The sequence below is a fragment of the Olea europaea genome, chromosome 20 (assembly GCF_002742605.1).
Source record: "Olea europaea var. sylvestris chromosome 20, O_europaea_v1, whole genome shotgun sequence".
Taxonomy (NCBI): Eukaryota; Viridiplantae; Streptophyta; class Magnoliopsida; order Lamiales; family Oleaceae; genus Olea; species Olea europaea.
Window position 1 is genome coordinate 1877534 of NC_036256.1, and position 22274 is coordinate 1899807.

General features: G+C 34.4%; 3 protein-coding genes across 3 annotated transcripts; 2 read left to right on the forward strand and 1 right to left on the reverse strand.

The window, feature by feature from the left end:
• Nucleotides 1-4100: 4100 nt before the first annotated feature.
• On the reverse strand, nucleotides 4101-8408 carry LOC111368943 (NHP2-like protein 1 homolog). The gene is made up of 4 exons (XM_022990435.1): nucleotides 8350-8408; nucleotides 6256-6382; nucleotides 4474-4605; nucleotides 4101-4381 (listed from the first exon to the last, which is right to left on the reverse strand). The coding sequence occupies exons 1-4, from the start codon at nucleotides 8406-8408 to the stop codon at nucleotides 4355-4357; spliced, it is 345 nt and encodes a 114-aa protein (XP_022846203.1). The 3' UTR covers nucleotides 4101-4354.
• A 5096-nt stretch (nucleotides 8409-13504) lies between these two features.
• LOC111369372 (probable DEAD-box ATP-dependent RNA helicase 48) lies at nucleotides 13505-16431 on the forward strand. The gene is made up of 2 exons (XM_022990859.1): nucleotides 13505-14801; nucleotides 15450-16431. The coding sequence occupies exon 1, from the start codon at nucleotides 13637-13639 to the stop codon at nucleotides 14555-14557; it is 921 nt and encodes a 306-aa protein (XP_022846627.1). The 5' UTR covers nucleotides 13505-13636; the 3' UTR covers nucleotides 14558-14801; nucleotides 15450-16431.
• Nucleotides 16432-18013: 1582 nt separating this feature from the next.
• On the forward strand, nucleotides 18014-22042 carry LOC111369371 (mitochondrial substrate carrier family protein B-like). Its single transcript, XM_022990858.1, has 7 exons — nucleotides 18014-18430; nucleotides 19085-19261; nucleotides 19349-19498; nucleotides 19824-19925; nucleotides 20069-20139; nucleotides 20233-20300; nucleotides 21376-22042. Exons 1-7 carry the CDS (start codon nucleotides 18209-18211, stop codon nucleotides 21615-21617), a joined length of 1032 nt encoding a protein of 343 aa, XP_022846626.1. The 5' UTR covers nucleotides 18014-18208; the 3' UTR covers nucleotides 21618-22042.
• Nucleotides 22043-22274: the final 232 nt, after the last annotated feature.

Below are 22274 nucleotides of genomic sequence, written 5' to 3' on the forward strand. Positions count from 1 at the left end.
GGCATAGAAGGCTAGGTTATCCCTCAAGTCCTGTATTGAGTCAAGTCCTTAAGTCTTGTAATAAAATAGTCAAAGTTAATGAAAGCCTAGATTTCTGTGAAGCTTGTTAATTTGGTAAATCTCATGCTTTGCCTTTTACCAAGTCTTCAACACATGCATCAAAACCATTAGATCTCATACATACCAATGTCTGGGGACCAGCACCAAAGATTTCTACCTCGGGGTTTAGGTACTATATCCTATTTGTTGATGACCATAGCAGGTTTACATGGATCTATCCAATGAAATACAAATCTGAAGCCTTAAATATCTTCACTCAATTCAAGAAACTAGTAGAAAACACTCTTGAAAGAAAGATTAAAATATTACAATCAGATTGGGGAGGTGAATTTAGAACCTTTGACAAGATTGCTTCAGAATCAGGCATTGAACTTAGATATTCCTGCCCTTACACCTCTGCACAAAACGGTAGAGCAGAAAGGAAGCATAGACATATCACCGAAACCGGTTTGACACTATTAGCCCAAGCACAAATGCCATTACATTATTGGTGGGAATCCTTTAAAACAGCAACCTACTTAATAAATAGACTACCTGCTCCTATACTTCAAAATAAATCCCCTTTTCAAATCCTATATGGAAGAAACTTGGATCATAATAAACTAAAAATCTTTGGTTGTGCTTCTTATCCATGTCTAAGACCGTACCAAAACCACAAATTCAATTTTCATTCTCAAAAGTGTATATTCCTTGGCTATAGTGATTCACATAAAGGATATAAGTGCCTAAGCTCGACTGGTAGAATGTATGTCTCAAGAAATGTGGTGTTTAATGAAAAAGAATTTCCCTTCAAGACTAGATTCCTAAACACCCATACTCAGGAAAAATGCTCAGAAATTGTTGTCAGCCCTCTTCCCTATGATATCGAGTCAAGCCAGCAAATAACCTCTCAAAATGCAGTTGACACAATCCATCCTAATGTAACACTTGTTGAAGACTCCAACAGAAGTGTGGAACATGAAACTCGGACTGTGATAAATGAAAATGAAAGCGGTACTGATATGAACCAAGTGACTTCTATAGAGCTTGATTAGGTCGTTGATCAGCAAGAGGGTGCTAATGGTGATGATCAGAATGTAATGTAAACTGCTGGGCATTATATGATCACAAGGAGTAAGGCTGGAATCTACAAACCAAAGGTGTATATAAATCAAATTCAGGACAAGATGGTTGAAGTTGAGCCACAGAATACTGATGAAGTTCTATTAAGTAATAAATGGAGAAGAGCTATGCAAGAAGAGTATGATGCCTTGATGAAGAATAGCACATGGAAATTGGTGCCACCAAAATCAGAAATGAAAATAATTGGAAACAAATGGGTTTATAAACTGAAATATGACTCAGAAGGCAAGGTAAAAAGGTATAAAGCAAGGCTAGTTGCAAAAGGCTTCCTACAAACACCTGGAGTGGACTTTAGTGAAACCTTTAGTCCAATTATCAAGGCATCAACACTGAAAATTATATTAACTCTTGCTGTGTCGAGAGACTGGCAAATCAGGCAAGTTGATGTAAATGATGCCTTTCTAAATGGTAAGTTAGAAGAAACTGTGTACATGAAGCAACCACAAGGTTTTGAGGATCAGAAAAATCCTGATTTTGTATGCAAATTGAAAAAGGCTCTTTATGGGCTTCGACAAGCACCGAGAGCTTGGCATGATAAGTTGAAGGAGACTTTGTTTGAGTAGAACTTCAGACAATCCAAGGCAAATAATTCATTGTTTTTCTCAATGAATGAAGGCATTATCATCTTTGCATTGGTTTATGTAGATGATATAGTGATAACAGGAAACAATGGTCAACAATTGCAAAAGTTTATTGATAAACTAGATGCTTGTTTTGCTCTTAAAGACATGGGTAATCTCAATCAATTCTTGGGTATTGAAGTCTACAGAGATGTCACAGGACTTTACCTAACTCAGACAAAATATATGGTTGACTTACTGAAGAAATTTGACTATGAAAACTTGAAACCAGTCCCAACTCCTATGGCAGTAGGTAAACTGATATCTAAGGATGAATGACAAGCCATGAGTGATCCTACTCTCTACAGGAGTGCAGTTGGTGGTCTTCAATATCTTGCACACACAAGACCTGACATTGCCTATTCTGTAAACAAAATGAGTCAATTTCTTCAAGCCCCCACAGATGCTCATTGGAAGGCCCTCAAGAGAATTTTTAGATACTTAAAGGTTACACTAACACATGGTTTAGTTATCCAGAAAAATGACAGTTTCGACATCACAGCATTTGCAGATTCAGATTGGGCATCATGTCCTGATGATAGAAGGTCTACAACTGGCTATTGTGTGTATCTTGGAGATAGTTTGGTTTATTGGTGCTCTAAGAAACAGCATGTTATTGCAAGGTCTAGCACAGAGGCAGAGTATAGAGCGTTGGCTCACAGTGCATCAGAAATAGCTTGGATTCAGTCCCTAATGAAAGAGCTAAATATACCACACAACGCAATCCCTAAAATTTGGTGTGACAACTTGGGTGCAAGTGCACTAGCATCAAATCCAGTATATCATGCCCGTACCAAACACATAGAATTGGATGTCCACTTTGTGAGAGACAAAGTTTTCAAGAAGGAGCTGGAAGTGCAGTTTGTCCCATCCTCATATCAAACTGTAGTTATTTTAACAAAACCTCTTTCTCATTCAAGGTTCATATTCTTTAGGGACAAACTTGGAGTGGTTAAGACACACTCCATCTTGAGAGGGGATGTAAGGATTGATCAAAAAGCTTGAATATTTCCACTTTGTAAGCTGTTAAAGCTATTAATAGCTCAACAGCATATTGCAGTATATTTCCCCAATTCAAGGGATGTGTATATAGGTCGTTAGACACGTGTTATCAGCTGATAGGAAAATCTGAAATATTCTGTGTGTATGTAAAATGTATGTATTACAATTCTGTGAATAAATAGAGGAGAAAAGGAGAAGCTATAGCACCAAGAAAATTTTTCCAAAAATACAGAGTTTAGTGATATCTTTTAACTATAATAAAGGTGATCCACCATCCGAGCCTAGCTTGAGAGACGAGTTCTCTGGTGTGGATCGGAAAGTTCTTGCCAAAATCGATCCCCACGTGATCTAATTGAAAGCGGATATGGACTATTTCCAAGAAAGTAATTTCACATGTAGACTCCAGATATTTAATAAAATTGTTACGATATGTTTTCGATGAAAGAAAATAACTTAATTGATCATCGAAGGTCTCATCAACCTATAGGGATGCACAAGATATAGTAAAACGAAAAGCCTCACCAAGTTATTCTGAAGTCAATCTTTCTTCCAAGAAAAAAATAAAATTCGATCCATATGGTCAGATAACGTTAGAAGTAAATCCTTGATTCGCGAGGTAGCATGATCAATAGATAGGGAAAGAGCGAACTTCCTTCTTAAACTACGAACTAATTTGGATTCGAATTTTTTCCTTTGAAATGGCACCAACTTCGCCCTAGAAACAATAAGTGGAAAGTTCCTTTAGTTGGATTTTACAAAATGTGAACAATTTTGCCAGCATTCCTTTCGGGTTTTATCTACAAAACGGGAGAAGTTCTCCAAGGAAAAGAGAACTGGACTTTCAATTTAAGGGAACACGATATCTGCTATGTTTACCAATAAATTACTATGCATTTTCTTAAAATGTTATATTAAAAAGGGTTTTAGACAAATATTCTTTTTATTATCACAATATTTGACAGAAATTCTAGTGTACTGCCAAGCACCCGTCAAGAATGGAAAATTGTTTAAAAGTTTATGCTCCTTAAAGATTTAAAAATAGTAATAATAATAATAATAATGTATAAATATAAAATTCATTATTTGGAAATTCTTATTAATCGACAAATTATTGTAAATTAACAGAGCTCAGAGCTCATATAAGAGGCCTATGTTAAAGGGTGTTTGGTTTGGATTAAAATTATATTTCTAGTAAATTTTGATAGAAATTTTTGAAATGTATAATTAAAAAGTTGTTAAATCTATGGAAAATATGATTAATATTGATTGTTTAACTTTGACTCAGATCAAAATCTAAGCCAAACAGAGGCTAAGTTAAATTGAACAGCTAATCTTGTAGTATCATAAAGTTCACTCGGTAAATAGCATTACAACTCGCAAAATAAGTTCTCTCATTTTTAAGTGCCGTAGTAAGTATACATGGAACACGACATAAGTAAGTGAAAAAACCCAACCAAACAGAGAAATTATCCCCTGATTTGGAACTCAAGCTCAGTCAAAGCCTCAATGTTCATCCAGAGGCCCATCACACTGGAAAAGGCTTCTCATATTTAGATCAAAAGCTTCTCGATGGCATCCTGCATTTCACAAGATAAAATTTTAATAAAATTGTTAGTAATTTGTGGAAATTGGTGAACTTGTAAGAACTGTAAAACCATTCACAAATTACCTTCAACAGTTGAATTTGAGATTTCAACTGGCTTCCCTCATTGCTTGTCACAGAACAAGCAATTACAGGTCTCGTAACTCCGCATGCACGACCAAGAGCTTGCTTGGATGGGATAAAAACATAAGGCACATTCTGCAATTTACACCCAAAAGCTTAGCTGTTTTGAGACATTGAAAAATGACTTTCAAATTTTCCCAATTTGACCAACAGAGTAATAAGTGAGTAATACTTCAGAAGCAATAATCAATTATGTGTTTAGAAGTCGGAGAAGTACAAGACGATGGAATAGGCAAATTAAGAAGTTCAATAACACCACTTAATCCACATACACCCAGTACAGTCTCACAAATTTAAAGAAAGGGTAAAATCATAATGGTGCTTCCGGTTTTAGTATAATGTCAGCCTGATACTTCAAGCAATAGAAACAGAAGGCAACAATTTTGCTGAATTCCAGTACATCTGCCACATGCAATGTTAGATTAAAAGTTATAGACCATTAAATAATATACAATATAGAGCATGAAGTAGATGCACAGAAAATGAAGAGGCATGACAAAAAGTAGGTGATAGCCATTTATACTTCCCCACATACTAAAACTGGGAATACCCCAAGTTTTACTACATGAGAATAACAAGTGAAACATGATGAGGTGAAATTGGAAAGGAGAAAGTTTCTCAAGATTGCTGTTTCCATAGCATGTATGACTCAAGCATCCGTCACTAGACTCACTACAGAAAGCAGTATACATTCATTGATAGAATTTTGCGATGGGCCTCACTACCAAAAAAAAGGATGAAAAGCTTCAAATTAATATACAAATCTACTATTTACCATTTAGGGTAAAATGGAAAACAGAAATTGTGAGCATGACCATATGCAAGCATCTTATGTAATTTCAAAAAGGCTTTTGCCCATCAATAAGAATACGACAACTGAAAAGAAATTACAAGACCTAGCAAAATAAAAACAAAACAGAAAGAGAGCCAGTGGAACATTATCACTTCGATACATTCATAACAAAGATGAAAGCACAATAAATTTGGAGCATCAGAATTATAAATAAATAGTGCATGAAATCATCAAGCAGTCTGAAACATCAGCTGTAACAAATATTAAACACATGCATTTCCAATTCACAAAAAAATAAATAAATAAATAAATGAAAAATGAAAAAATAAAATATATTGCTTCTAAAAGAATATGGGAACCTTTACAAAAACTATAACTGTGGCAAGTAGATATCAAAATGAGGCTAACTATAGTTGCTTTCGTAATATTGAAATGAGCAAAGACAATAACCTACAATGGCCTCTCATACTTAGATTTAAATCATTCAAATACCTTCAAGATACTGCATTATACCTTAACTGAAAGCAGTCTACTTTTTTCCCCCCATGAATCAAACTAATGCAATCCCTAACTACTGTCAATAATTCTGTTCTTTCTCATTAATCAATTGGCAGTTCCACGTTTTAGCAAATCTAACATCCCAAACTCATAATATTCTAATAACATAACACACACTGCTGTACAGCATATATCTTATCAATTTCATCAAGCCTTATTCTTAAGTAGAAGTTCATAACAATTCTTACTCCACCTTGATACTACATTCTAATGCATATATTATTACATAGAAAGAAACTTTCTTCCTTAAAATGTATCATACGCTAGTTCCAAGCAATTCCATCAAGCTTTTATCTGATAACAGAACACATTAATTTTCAACAATCCCGTGGAGCACATACTATCAGAACCAACATTTACAAGTAAAGAATTACCTTATCCTCAGCGAGAAGTGGAAGGTGAAGAAGGATTTCAAGAGGCTCAGTGTCGGCAGCCATGACAATGAACTCGGAAATACCTCTGTTCAGTGTCTTAGTTGCTGCAATACACCAGGGATTAAAACTAAAGTGTTGATATCATCAATTTCTTGATCAGTTCGAGAATACTACTATCAAAATCTCATGATATTGGCAGGTTATTTATCAACAAATTTCTATGCATCTTTTGACAAAAACGAAAATAATTTTTTTTATATATTTTTTAATAATAAGTATTTTTGCAACTCACTAAATGTAAAATAATTATGAGTTCCTTTGAGAGTGGTTATATTGCTTCAACAATTTTGATTCGATACATTACATTTTAATTGCAGTTAAATTATTCAATCTTTACTCATTGTAACAATTATTTTCTTAATTTTTTTCCGTCGAATTCTTATCTTAAACATTCCATTAATTGGTACGTCTTGTCTTTAATGATAATTTATATTAAATTTTTTTGTTTTCATAATTTGAATTAAGGAAGAAAAATATTTTACTCCATTTCAACTGATATTTGGACATAAAACTAGTATTAAATAAAATGTGTAAATTAATGGAAAGTGTGAGAATAATAACAACATAAAAAATCATTAGGAACATAAATATTATAATATGAAAAAATTAAGAACCTTGACTATAATTAAAATGTGATGTAAAAAATAAAAATTGTGGAGTAAATATAATTACCTTTCTTAAAACCTTCTTTCATATGTCAAATTATCGATTTAACCTTATAAATATCAAATCCCGCCACTTGAAAACGTGTATTTTTAACTCGACTTAATGGCTTCTATTTACCTCAAAAAATGTGCCAATAGAATTTTGACCTCGTCCCCTCTACCTAGACATCACATGCATATTGAACACCTCATTAAGAGACAAAGACTGTCGATCAAGAATAATGTTTGGTGATCGTTTGCTCTCTGATGGTTAAGTTAACAGCTGGACGAGAGAAAAGAGTGCAAAAGACGGGAGAGGGGGTTCGGTTATTGTTAGAAAATATAAATGAAACTCACATATATATAGGAAAATGTAAGGTTGCTAATGGGTTGAGTTCCAAACCCAAGACAATGTTTCTTGATTTAATAGGCCCAATCCAAATAAATAGTCGATGTCACGTGCATGCCATGTAATTTATGGATATAACAATTGTACCCCAAATCTATGTATGGATATTCATATAATGTGTGGACTTTTGAATGAGGACGATGCTTCGAGGATAAATAGATGATGAAGCTAATGCAAAGATGAGATTCTAGATATAAGCAATTAAGGCAATGCTCTGGACATCAATTGCTGCGATAAGCTAACATCCTTATATAGGGATGCGCGCATCCATGTCAAGGGCTTCCTCCATGATGTTTAGTCCAGCAATGGAAGGAATTAACTTCTAAGGTAGCAAGGCGTGGCTTCTTGTGGGAGGCATCACACTTATCCTTGTCAAGGCTGTTTTACTTGCAAGGGGATGGCTCTTCAGTGCAAGGACATTTTCCATAGTGTTTGATCTAGTCATGAAAGGCTTTTGTCTTCGTAGATATTAAGGTGGACTTACTCCTCTCCTTATGAAACGGTAAATGACATCCTTTCACGGTGGATGTTCATCTATGTCAAGGACTTCTTGCATGGTGGATAATTCATCCATGCATTAGGGTATAATTTAAAGTCTTTGAAGATAAGTAAATGGATATAGTTGAAGCAGAAGCAAAACTTTTTTGAAAAATAAGCAACTGTAATGTAGTCGATGTAGAGGTACGATGAGCTTTCTGAAAATAAATACAACGGGTTATAGCTAATACAGAGGCACTATGAGTTCTCTACCGCAGTCCCATATGGTAAGGCATCACAAAGATCGAAGAATAAATTTTGAGCTGATGGCTTGTTTCAAACTTTGCTATATTACTATTCGTTACTCCCAAAATTGACCCTCTTTTATATTGGAGGCTTATGCCCACAGCCCTCCCACGCTTATATAACTATCTTCAACTGACTTGACCATTGGAGTGCGTACGGCCAACTTTACTCCATTGGAGAAGGCCACGTGTGACTAACGATTTGTCTAAGCATGCAGGAACCCTACTCGCGTGGACGTGAAAGGTCTTGAGATCCATTGACCATGATGGAGATACATTTTTCGAGGTCAACAGTATCAATAAGCACAAATTGTGCTTACTTTACTTTCGAATCTTAATTAAATATTTTTTTGATACCTTTATTAAATATTTATTTGTTTTGACATGGAAATATAAAAAGTAACACAACTTGTTTATCTCATTTTCCCACATAGAATTTTTATGGCCCCAACATTAAGCCTTGTTTAAGCATCATATTTCGAGAATGGACTTCTAGGAGAATATATGATTAAAAAGTATAAAAAATTTAAATTTAAGTGCAAAATTATTTTTTTATTTGTAAAATATATGATTGAATATGAGTTTTTTTTCCCTTTTTTTTTAATGAGTTTTAAATAATGAGGCACAAACATAAACTAAAATTTATCACGTATATGTAGCCCCTAGCAACTTTTTGAGGCAAGTTCGTATTTTGTCCATTTTCCAAGCTAGAGAAAATTTCATAAAAAATGAATGAGACTGTATAATATGTTTACACTAAGCCCCCAATTTGAGCTCCATTATAATTAGATTTTTTGGAAAATGTATTTTGTAAGAGTGGTTTTTTAAAAATGAGTGATTATAAAAGAATGAAAAATTTTGAATTTATGTGTAATATTATTTTATTGGAAAATGTATGATTAAAAAGAATAGAGGAAAAAATGTATTATCAAATTAATGGAACCCAAACAAGAGCTAAATTTCATGTGAAATTACATTACATGATATAGATTTTACTGTCATGAGAATATTACGAGTTAGACTAAGGGTCTGTTTGTGCCTCTTTAATTTTAAAAAGAATATTATGGAATAGTGATTGATGTTGAAATGTGTTGTTAAAAAAGAAAGAATTATTTATTTATTTATGTGGAATATTATTTTAATGAAGAATGTGTATTTGAAAATGAGTACTTTAGAAAAAAATAATATGGTAGAATGGTCGACAAATAAAGGATAATTTTCTATACACATAACATTAGTAGAATTGTGTGTAAGACTTTTTCTAACCTGAACTGCACCGTACCATTAGCATGTTTGACCCAACTTAACCCCCATCTTATGGTCATTTTTTGCAAAAGATAATCTTTTGAATGGTAAATTTTGGAAAAATGTTTAATTAAAAGTAAGGGAAAGTTTTTAATTTATGTGAATAGTATTTTATTGCGTCAATGTGAGATAAGATCCGTCGTCCAATTTTTATCGTCTAATTTGCTGTCAACTAATTAAATATTGGCACCTCATTTTACATTAAAATGTCACATATATTTAAGTGTAAGGAGTAGTTAGAGAAAAGTTGGAAATGTTAATTTAACATGAGGTTTCAATAATTTATTGGATGGACAACAAAATGGATAGTAAAAATTGAACAGCAAATCTCAACTCGTTAATTTGTGGTTGAAAATGATTGTGTAGAAAAAGATTTGTGAAAAAAAAAAACCCCATCAAACAAGGGCTGATGCCAATTATTGTGTAAAAATAATGGTTTGAATGGTAAATTTTTCGAAAATGTTTGGTAAAAAAGAAAGAATTTTTTTAGTTTAATGCAAAATATTTTATTGTATAACATAACATGTTACCTATATAAAGCACAAGCTTTCAATAAAAAATAACATATGATAACACGTTATCTTCATGAAGTTAGTTGCGGATCTAAGAATGTTGGTGAGCTAAGGTGGCCGTTGATCGTTAACTATCGACCATCAACGACTGTAATACCTAACAACTTCCGTGCTCGACTAGAAGTAGTGGCAATATTAGATGCCCCACTGGAAGAACTAGGTTGGGACTTTCATTTTTGTTGAAAAAATCGTTCCATAATCTCTGTATGAAAATTAAATATAAATTACGAATTAAACTTAATTTTATACTATCACCAATTTTCAATTTCCAGCACCAACGAGATAATAATTTTGATTTCCAAATCACAAAGCATCATTACAATTTGAATAAATCATAGGTTTCAAATTATAATTTATCACAAATCACGAAATTTTAAAGTTTTCGTAAACAATCATTCATCACAATTCACAATATCAAATCACCAATCAAATGATCAATATATGTAAAATATCACTTCAAGTTCTAAAGCAAATGAAGGATTTACCTTACAAATTTGAAGTTATTGCTTCACCAACTAATATCCAATTGACAATCTTTTATTTTATACAAAATACAAAGTTAAGCGATAGCAAAAGCAAAAAAGGAGAAATAAAGGAAGGAAAGGGAAAGAAAAGAAAAGCTCGAGTTTCATTCTTCCATCTCAAGCTTAAGAAAAAAGGGAAAAAATAGGGCAAATTGAGTGGGATCGATTTGCTCAACTTGTAAATTTTGGAGTGCAGGCTCCATCGGTAGGGATGGATATGGTTCCATTTGGTTTTGGTTTCGAAAGAATCAAACTGAACGTGAACCAATGATTTTTTAATAATGCAATCAAATGATTTTTCTAAGATATGGAATCAAATTGGAATGGAACTATTCGTTCCTGATTTGATTTGGTTTGGTTCTACGTACGTTATTGAAAAAAGAGAAAGAACATTTGAGGAAGAAAGACCAAAGGTTGAGGCTTCAATTTCAAAAATCAATGGGCTATAGTTGCTGAGCGCGACGGTAGACGACAAGCGACATCCTGTTGGTATCCATGTGAGAGTTGATATATAAACTAAAAATGAATTATGTTCCGAGTCTCCAAAATGTAGTAGGGTCTCCAATTTCCACAATGAGAAACGAGAAATGAAAGGTAACATGATCTTTTTGTTCTGATTTTCAATTGAATTTTAAAATTTTTGGTATGAATTGTAATTCACTATTTTGTAATTATATATGCCGAAACCAGAACTAAATGGATCTTAGTTCTATGAATCAAAACCATTAATTATTTTTGTAGAGTTGAATCGAATTGCTCGATTTAATTTGATTCTAATTTGACTTGTTTCGATTTAGTCATTTTGTCCACCCCTATTCACTAGTTCGGGAATTGATGAGGATTTTTAACAAAAAGTAACATCATAAAGTCCATGTTATCTCGTGCAAAATATTTATACTTAATATAAAGTAAGATACGGAGCTTGTTTGAGCCCTATTGTCTCAAGAAAATGTATTTTGATGGAGAATATGTAGTTTAAAAATAAGATTTTTTTTTGAGTTTACGTGTTATATTATTTTATTAAAAAATGTGTTATTAAAAATAAGAGAGAAAAATATATTTTGAAAATAATGAGAACGAAAAATGGAATGATTACATAACAGGTTACAATGTATAGTATTGTTTTCAAATAAGAAGGTGAATATTGGCTTTAAATGAAAAGGAGGTATTTTTGAAAGAAAAAAATTAAAACGAGATCGACTGAAAGTATTTAAAGGGTGTTTGGTGAAGATTAAAATTAAGTTTTTTAATAGATTGTGATAAAAGTTTTTGAAATGTGTAGTTAAAAAGTTGTGAGACCAATGAAAGATGTGGTTAATATTGATTGTTTAACTTTGATTTAGATTAAAATTAGATTTTAATCACCAAACAAGCTCTTAATTTTCAATAAAATTGTACCTTATGAGAAAAAATCACCGAAGTGGTAATTACAGAAAACTCTGAAGTTAAAATCTAGGGTTCAAAAATTAGATGAGTAGTTTAACGTTTCAAAAGTTAGATCTTTTATATTTAAATATTAAATATTAATTATATAAATTTCATTCCACCAACCCTTATCAATTTATTCTCTCTCATCCCACTCGTCTGGCTATCTCCATCTTCTCTCTCTCCAATTTCTTCTCGTTGAGAAGCATATGCTTTGATAGTTCAATAATTAATTAATCAGTTTTCTATGCTTCAAGCTCTGTATTATCTATTACTTTTTCTCCTCTCTTCACCAATTGCTGCCTTTCCCAAAGGCCACAAGGGAGAAGCCGTGAATCGTCGGCCAGATAAAGCATATTGTTGTCACCTTCTCTTCACTTTTCTCTCTTTCGAGCTTTGCTTGCAGTGGCGGCTTCGCTTTGAGCTCCATTTCACAGTGGTTGTTTTTTTTTTCTTTTTCTTTTTTGCAAATGGTTGTTTGACGGTGGCTTTAGCGATGGGTGGTGTTTGATGGCAAGGTGCGATGGTTGATGGCAGTTGCGGTACGATTGTGGCTTGTGGTGATGGTGGTGGATCTGTGGTGTGTTGCGGTTTGATGAACAGGGAGGAGGTAGGGTGGTGTGATGTTGGTAGTGATCGCGTCGTGATGTTGGTGGTGGTCGTGGCGTGACGTTGGTGGTGGTCACAAGTATTGGTGGCGGTCTGCGCTGGTTGACGGTGACGATTATGGTTGTGGATGGTGGTTTGCATGTGGGATGACATAGGTCGGGTGATGAGATTTCGTGGTTTGTTTTTCATTGTTATGGTGATTGGTCTCTGTTAATGTGGTGGTGGTTTGTGTTACAATGGTGAGGGGTGGTCGGTGGTGCTGTGCTTGTTGTGGTGGTGGTCACAGATTATTTGGTTGATTGTGACCATTAAATTGATTAATATGTGATCAATAAACAACATGTGACTGATGAAAAAGATAAATTGTGACTAATGTGACTTAAAAATATATTAATTTGTGACTGTCTACTAAACTGTGACCTATAATATTTGTGTGTGATCGATACATAAATTGTGACGTATTACTTTTTGATTTGTGACCATTGAACAAATTGTGACTTATAAAATTTTTGAATTGCAATCCTAAAATAATTTGTAGCATTTAAAGTGATCGACAAATAATATGTGACTAATTAAATTGTGAATATGTGACTAAATTTTATAGATATGTGACCATAATATATTTAATTAATTAATTAATTAATAATTTATTAAATAATTTAAATCATAAATTTTAGGGAGTTTGTTCACATGTGGAAACTAGATGCTAGATTTTAGGGATTGAATTGCGACGAAATCCTCTCTCTCTCTCTCTCTCTGGATTTTGTGAGTTTTGAAATCACAAACTTGTTACCTTAAAACTGAAAAATAGCATTGCTAATCTCTGGATTAAGAAATTTTCCCATCGCAAAATGTGTGGCTGTGATGCCCAAGGCCTGGGGCCCATTCTTAAAAAAAATGAAGCCCGAAATATTACCTACTACCACAGTGAGCACTTCACGGACAGGCGTTCTTCCGTCTTCTTCACACACTCCACAATCCTCACTTCTAATCTCCTGCTTCTGAACAATTCTCAAGGTTTTCCTTGATATAGAGGCCCAAAAATCCAAAAATGTCAATATTCCAAATGTTTATATCAATTCCCACACCCTTACAGACCCTCTCTTCATCAAGAACTCTTTCCGGCGGCTCGAGCGCTGCACAAGTATTCTTTAACAAAAGATTTCCACATCATTCTCTTACTAACTCCAGCAATATTCCCTGGCAAGCGACGACGATTCGAATGGGTGGTGGGCCTAGGACATACCCAGGAGGGGTTTCGAAGTGGCAATGGAAGAGGATGCAGGCCAAAAAAGCGAAGCAGCTTCTCAAGGCCCGGTTGGCACGAGAACGACAAATCTATGAGATGCGAAAGCGGGCCGAGCTTAAGGCTGCGGTATCTGAACTAGAGAGGCCATGGGAGGTTGTTGAGAAGGCTCCTACTTTGTTTTCTGTGAGTACTGACGAGCAGTTGAAAGTCTTGGCTGACCGGTTCCAGAAACCTGGTGGGTTGGACTTGTGGTCAGAAAGAGATGGACCGGAATTGTTCAGACCTGATAATGGGATGCCCACCGCAAGGTTTTTCCCTAAGGGCGTTGTTCATAGCATCAAGCCCTATGGGAAAATTGAGAAACCTAGCGATAGCTCGGGCAATGAAAGTGATGGGGAAATGGGTTTGGAAAGAAAAGGTTCTAATAGGAATGCAAGAAAAAAGAGACTTGGATTGGATAACAAAGGCAATTGGGATGATTTTACAGAAGAGAGTTTTAAGGATATGTCAAATGAAGGTAACAGTGAAACTTTTCCAAACAGAAGGTTTGGGAAGAAGAGAAATAGGATTAAGTATTCAAGTGACGCAGAGGGGTCGGGTGCGAGGGAAAATGGAGTTCACAGTAGAGCTGGAGAGCGTAGGAGGGGCAATGGCTATGAGAAGAGTAAAGATTCTGAAGTGTATGACATGAATCTACAAAATGATGGGAGTTATGGGTTATGAATGGGAGAGTTAAGGATGTGAAGTAGTTTTGTGCAAAGTGTGCAGTGGGAATTCTGGGAATATAGCTTGAGCTTGAGCATGATCATATAATGGATGTATTTAGCTAAGAAAGATGTTTTGAAGGGAGTGTATTTCAGTATAGTTGTATATTTTAGGCGCAAATGTTCTGAAAAAAGATATATGACACGGTCTTGGTCGTTGTCATTTGTATCAAATGAGAGCTAAGGATTTGGAAGATTGTAAGGTAATTTACATACTAACCATTTTGTTTCCTCACTAAGTATTAATATATGTGCTTGTTTACTGGGCGTCTGGCTTGTAAATTGTACAATTAGAACTGGCTTTCGAGTTCCACTATCTGCATAATAAGTTCTGATAGAATATTTAACACTGTCAAATGCCCTTTTTTTAATTGACAGTTCATGTGTTCTACAATCAGTGTTAGAACTTTAATGTAACTCTAGGGGGACTTTAAATCAAATAATCCCAAAATTGTGGTGGCGATGCGAAATTTATGGAGAATAAGGCTCAGTTTTTTGTTGTTACTGTTGTTTAGGTGGAACAATCTTGGTTACATCCTTCAAGTTTATTAGCTTTATGATGATTTAACCAGAATGTGAATTGATTACTCCCCTGAACTTCCAGAGGAAACTTGATCTCAACTTAAATGATCCCAATTATCAGGTTTCTTTTGGCAGAACAAGCCTGGTTATGTTTTACACTTTTAACAGTTAGCTAGAGTTCTTCCAACTGATAGTTTGTTGACAGCTTAGCACAAGCCACTGTCTGCGTGATACGAAGCTCTGAAGTAGAAAACCAAATAAAAGTGAATTAATTTGCTCTAGGAAATATGCGAGGGAAAAAGAGTATAACTTATGCGAATATTTTACAGATCCAACTCCAGTATGGAGACGCTGAAATTCTGTGAAACTTGACTAGAAAAATTTGTAGTGGTTCATCAGAAAGAAGAAAACAGAAACATGCACATATTCCAGAAGGAAGCTTTGGTGCTCGAACCTTGAATAGTTCCATTTCAGGTAATTTTCCCTACTGGGATTGTGCATATTAACAGGTGAAAGTTTTTACGACGTCCATCAATATTTTTAGCATGTTTGGTTAAGATTATAAGTAGCTTTTTGGGGGTGTATTTGGGTACTAGTCTTGACATTGCCTGGTTGAACCTTAACGTAAAGGTTCCAGTTATTTGCACCAGTTTCAACAAAACAAGGAAACACATCACTCAATGCCTAGTTGATCAATTATGACAATTCAATTTATGAAGTGGTTTCCTAGAAAATTAATTTCACTTGTATATGATAGCATTCTTGGATTCCTATATTCAGTCTCATGTTTACAGGAAAGATTAATCTTGGACTACTTGTGTAACAGTAGTGAAAAGTTGAACACTAGTAATTTGTCTTGAAGGTATTGCCACTGAAGCCTATATAGCATAATTTTCCTATAATACTATTACTCACGAATCACATTGGATGATGGACAAGTAATTGATATATAGCCCATGATAGACTAGCCGCCCATCGAAAAGGGTCCACTCTCTTGATTCATCAAGTCAATATTCCAGACTTGCCTCAGTCCTGGGCATGGATTGGAAATGAAGCAATTGTAGCTTTGCACTGTTAAAATATATTACTGGCTTAGTCTTGGGTCAAGCAAAAGCCACGTCATTCAAGATTGCTTTAATGGTGCTGTATTGTCTAGTTGGCCAAGCAACAATGGAAGATTTGGGTTCAAATTCAAGATCCGTTGAAGGAAATTGAGACTATTCGAGGTCTGTCAAAGGTGTTGAAAAGTGCAACATTTTCCTGGTTAGAAAACGGGACTTCAATGGATTTTTGTTGGCAAACCTGAACCTCGATGATATAGCCAGGATCACCTCTGGGGCCTCTTAAAGCTAACAAATGCCACAAAACAAGCCATTCCCACTTTCCAACATTTATCTTATATGCTATGACTATATTCAAAATGACAGAAGTAACATACATTTGTATAATTGTATTACGCTGTATACTCTCTTTTATTCTTAAATTAAATACACCACTCTTTTTTTACATGTAAAAGCACCCAAAGCTATTTAGGTTTCTCAACACTCTTAAAAATAGGTTTCTTTATTTAGGTTTAATTAATTTTCATTTTTTCTCTCTTTTTGAAATGGACTCCTAAGGGGTTAGACGTGGGCCTTGGCCCGTTAACTATTTGGGCTTCCCTGTGTGACGTACAATTTCACTCATGGTCATTGTAATTTATACTTAGTGTCAGTGATCAGAACAATATAATACAGAAATATAAAACTTATCGTCCGACCGAGTCTCGTGACAGCACGATATCTTAAAGTGAAATTGCCCGTCAATAATTGCTGCGACCTCCATGGACAATCACTCATAGGATACAACGATCGTAAACCACTTGTGCAGCAATCAAGAATGATTTTTTTAGAACTCTCAATTGTACTTCAAAATAAATGTAAAATCCCGAATATAAAAAATTCAGAATATGAAAATGAGGATTGATGCAAGATGATTTTTCTATTTTTTTTTTATTGTGTGTATTTTTTCCAAAGCGAGATATGAGTTTATATAGGCAAGATGAAAGTAACAATCTTCACCATGTTAATTCAGAATTTTAATGACTGAGTAGTAAGTGTTTTAATGGCTGTTAGTGGGTTGTTACAAAAACAAACAGTCAGAAAATATTGGTTAGTTTTACCCATTAAATGATAAAAAAAATCATTTATTTTAGTCAAGGAAGCTCAAGAATCCAAGGTCCCAATCAAAACATTTTAATATATGCGTGGAGAGTGACTCGAACCCCTGACGTCCCACCACTTTGGCACTCTATCTAATTTGATTATTTCTTTCACATTTTATATTTATACCATAAATATATAACAATCAACGTCATTTAAATTTATTTTGATTCAATATAGTCACTGTACTTTATATTTTAGTGTCACTATGGTCATTTGAATTGATTTTGATTTATCATTGCTACCCAACTTTATATAACATTTTAGTTCAATCACTCGATTATTACCACCAAAAAATAAAAAATAAGAAAAATCGCATATCCAAAAATTTAAACATAATTATTACCATAATAATAAAAAGGAAAATGAGAATCAGAAACAAAAATAAAAACACACAATATGATAATAATTACATAAACTTAAAATTTTTTTATACGAAAGCAGAAACAAATTTCCTTTTTTTGATTTGTGTTTGATTTATATTATATAATTTTTTCTGATTCGGGTTAGAGGATTTTTCCTTGAAAAGTGTGCGTGTGATTAGTCAGTATATTTTGTGTGTTAGCAGAAACAAAACAAAGAAAAAAAATTATTTCTGTTTTCATATATATATTTTTTAAAGTTTTCGTAATAATTACCTTGTTATTTTCAATGATTATGGTTAATCAGAATTAATTTAGTTGGCCATGTTAGGATTTAACCGTTCAAAATGGAGAAATATTCGAAGTAATATGCTCACCATAGTACGAGGGAATTGAACAGAATTCCTCAGCAAACCTACGAAAAATGCAAACTCAATTTCCACACGGCAAATTCTCACCAACCACAAACGATCCTGTATTAGAATTCCAATACAACTGAAAAATCAATTGAATTTAATTTCATAAATGGAAGCTAGAGCTGGAGTATCGGGTCATGGAGGAGTGGTGGACGGTGGTTCTGCCACCAGGAAATTTCTACACCGCCACCACCACTCACGGCCGCAGCAGCAGGAGCAACCGCCTCCATCTCAGATCGGTACTGTTCCTGAGCTTCTCGCCGGTGGTGTCGCTGGAGCTTTCAGCAAGACCTGTACAGCGCCTCTTGCTCGTCTCACCATTCTGTTTCAGGTGCTTTAATTTAGTACTTTCTAGTCTAAAATATGTCCTTTTCTCCTCTTCGACTCTTGTTATAATGGAAAAATATCCTAATTGCGAAAGTGATATGAATAAGATGGAAGAAATAAAAATAGAATAAACGATGGAGTTTCCAGAGTACCTTATGAATTGCTTGAAAAAACTAGAGTTTATGTGAATATCTATTTTCCCATTTATGGGTGCCATAAAAGAAAGGGTTTTAAAATTTTCGTGTAATATTGGTTGGTATTTCCAAATTATATACAACTTCAAAAGATTCAGAACTCAGCATGGTTCTTTTCGGCTATTAGCAAAAAATTGCAACTATAATTCGGGCAGCTATATTTGAATCTTTTGAGGATGTTTTGTGCTTCTGAAAATTTCCTTGTGCCAGCAATGCCTTTCTTTACCATAATATACAAAAGTACGCCGTGTGAATTTTTACATCTTATTTTTATTCACATCGGTGGCCTATTTGAACTTGTTAGGATGTATGCAGTTGATACTAACTAATAAATAGTTTCTTCTTCTTTTTATTCTAATAGAAAGATTTGTTCTCGTATTTTCTTTTCCCCCTTATTTGTCAATCCTAGGATATAATATTTTTGTATTCCGTATCCTCTGAGCTATAAATGTCAATCTCTTTAGGTACAAGGCATGCACTCAGATGTTGCAGTATTGAGTAAGCCTAGCATGTGGCGCGAGGCATTACGTATTGTCAATGAAGAAGGTTTAAGAGCTTTCTGGAAAGGAAATCTGGTTACAATTGCTCACCGACTTCCTTATTCTTCAGTAAACTTCTGTGCGTATGAACACTACAAAAGTGTGAGTTTTTAAGAGATGCGAATTACAGTTTCGTTCTAGGTTAAGTATATTTACTATACTATTTTGCTGATGTCATAATCTTTGCAGATTTTAAAATCTATCCCTGGACTGGATGGTCATGGGGGAAATGCAAGTGCAGGTATTCTTGTGCACTTTGTGGGTGGTGGTTTGTCAGGAATAACTGCTGCTTCTGCCACCTATCCACTAGATCTTGTGAGGACACGGCTTGCTGCACAGGTAATATAGTAATACTTCATGTAGAACTACTGAAAAGAAAAATATTAACATAAATGAGGGGAACATCCGCGACTTATTTCCAATAAATTTGGTTGGGGACGTTAAAGAAATAAACAGAAATAGAGATGTACCCAATCAAGCTACTAGCACACATGCATATGAAACTACCAAAGCCATTAGGTTTGGCTAGCCATTCCTTTTTCCCATTGGCAGCACACTTGTCTTTTTATTTTTCCTTTTTTCTTTCCTTTTCCTTTTTTCATGGTTAAAGTCGATATTTTATTTGCCCAGTAGCCTCGACTAATTTAGTTTGAAAACCTTGTAGAGAAATGCAATTTACTACCAGGGTATTTGGCATGCAGTCCGTACCATTTGCAGAGATGAAGGTTTCCTTGGTCTGTACAAAGGACTCGGAGCAACACTATTGGTATGTCTCTTGCTTTGGTTCCTTGTATGACTAGACATGTTACCTGAATACAGATATTTTCGGTTGCCATGTTTGTTTCTTCTTTTCTTTTCTTTTCTTTTACATTTTTGTTTCTAATCTCTGAGATGCTTTGCATTTTGCAGGGTGTTGGACCCAGTATAGCCATAAGTTTTTCTGTTTATGAGACCTTGAGATCTTATTGGCATTCTCAAAGGTGAATATGTAGTCACTGATATAATTAGAGTTCCCAGTCTTTTCTTTGTCCTTAATTAATCTTCTTGAGAATGACTTGTTGCTTCTCTATTAGGCCCAATGATTCTGCTGTTGCGGTCAGCCTTGCTTGCGGCAGTCTTTCTGGGATTGCTTCATCAACAGGTGAACGAGTTTATTTTATTGCTAGAAAGACATATACCTGTTTCACTGGGTGAGTGGGGCATTTTCGAAGAGAGAGGTTGACGGGGGGTGGCTATGTTGTTGTCATTAACATTCAATATGTTATGCCTTTTATGGGTGAATAATTTCTCAGTTTGGAGCTGCTAAAATTCATTTGATTTTTTTATCTGTACAACTCATTTAAGATGACGTGCTTTTGATTCTGATGCCTGGAATTTACTATTATTAGTATTGATCATTTAGTCTCATTGCTACTTGGATACTAGTGCAGTAGTTTTTGGCATCCAGTATGCTTGTTTGCTATTTTTATATTCTGTTTCATTGCACTTTCCCTCTTTTCACGAATTTAATTTCAAATGGTTGTACCTGTACATGCTATAATTCATTTGATTTTTTTATCTGTACAACTCATTTAAGATGACGTGCTTTTGATTCTGATGCCTGGAATTTACTATTATTAGTATTGATCATTTAGTCTCATTGCTACTTGGATACTAGTGCAGTAGTTTTTGGCATCCAGTATGCTTGTTTGCTATTTTTATATTCTGTTTCATTGCACTTTCCCTCTTTTCACGAATTTAATTTCAAATGGTTGTACCTGTACATAGAAGATTGTTCGCTATTCACTTGCTCGCACTTGGATAACCTGGCATTGAGTTTTGGAGACTAGTATAATTCGATAATATGACACATTTGGAGAAATAGTGGAAGGGGAAAATACTAGGATTGATTTTGAACTCGTACGGTCTATCTGAGTTCAATATGCAGATATCGGGGTCAGCAAGTATCATTTTATTGTCTAGCAGAAGATTTTACTCACAAAATACAGTTTTTGAAATATGACAAAATTTAAGTGTTCCGTCCACACAAAAAGGTTAAATATGATTGGGCTAGAAATTTAACCACATTTGCTAATGTCACTGACATTCACAAATGAAATTTATTAGAATCTACTAATTGATGATCACAAGATGAAATTTAGTAGCCAGTTAGTTATTGATCAATATTTGGCCTTACAATTGAGTTTCCCTAACCCATGTCTTTAACACTTTTGCAGCAACTTTTCCTTTGGATCTTGTGAGGCGAAGAATGCAATTGGAAGGGGCTGCTGGTCGAGCCCGTGTGTACAATACTGGATTGCTTGGGACATTTCGACACATAATCCGTGCGGAAGGCCTACATGGTTTATATAGAGGGATCATGCCAGAATACTATAAGGTTGTTCCAAGTGCAGGGATCATTTTCATGACATATGAAACGCTGAGGAAATTCCTATCGCATGGGCTGATCAATTCCTAGTCATAATCGCTGTTATATTACTTCCCTTCGTCTATCATTTCGACAACCTGTCTGTCTCAAGGATCAAGGTTTGGGTAAATTACAAAGGCAAGTAATGAAAGTTAGCTTTGTTGCTATGATACTTCAAAAACATATTCCATGGTGGTAAATTTTGTGGTTGCTGGTGGTTGCTGCTATGACCTATTTTTATGGGCTTACTCCTAATGGAAGATTGTTTACTAGTTTTAGGGACATTCTGTTCATTGATGATTTGTATCATCCACTCAGGTCAAAATTCCTGGAACAACTATCTCTAACCTCAAATATCAATGAGTAATTCTTGCTCCTTTCTTGGCTTGACCTGAAATTGTTTAGTATTGAAAATACTTGTTAAATTGATGAGAAATGGAGCTTGACTATTATGAATAAGGTTTGAACTAAACTCAGATTAGTTTTTTATTTTTATGCACTAATGAAGATCTTTATAGCAGAAAAGCTTGATCTTGCTTCAAGTTAAATATATTGAATTTAAATATGTTTGTTAATGACTTTTAAGTGCATGTTTTGCGCTCACTACATGTAGGATAGGATGGTTATAATAAAAAAGATTTTTTAGCTTATTTTTTCTTGCTTAACAATGCGAATCTACTGAATTTCCGTTATCAAACATGCCATAAA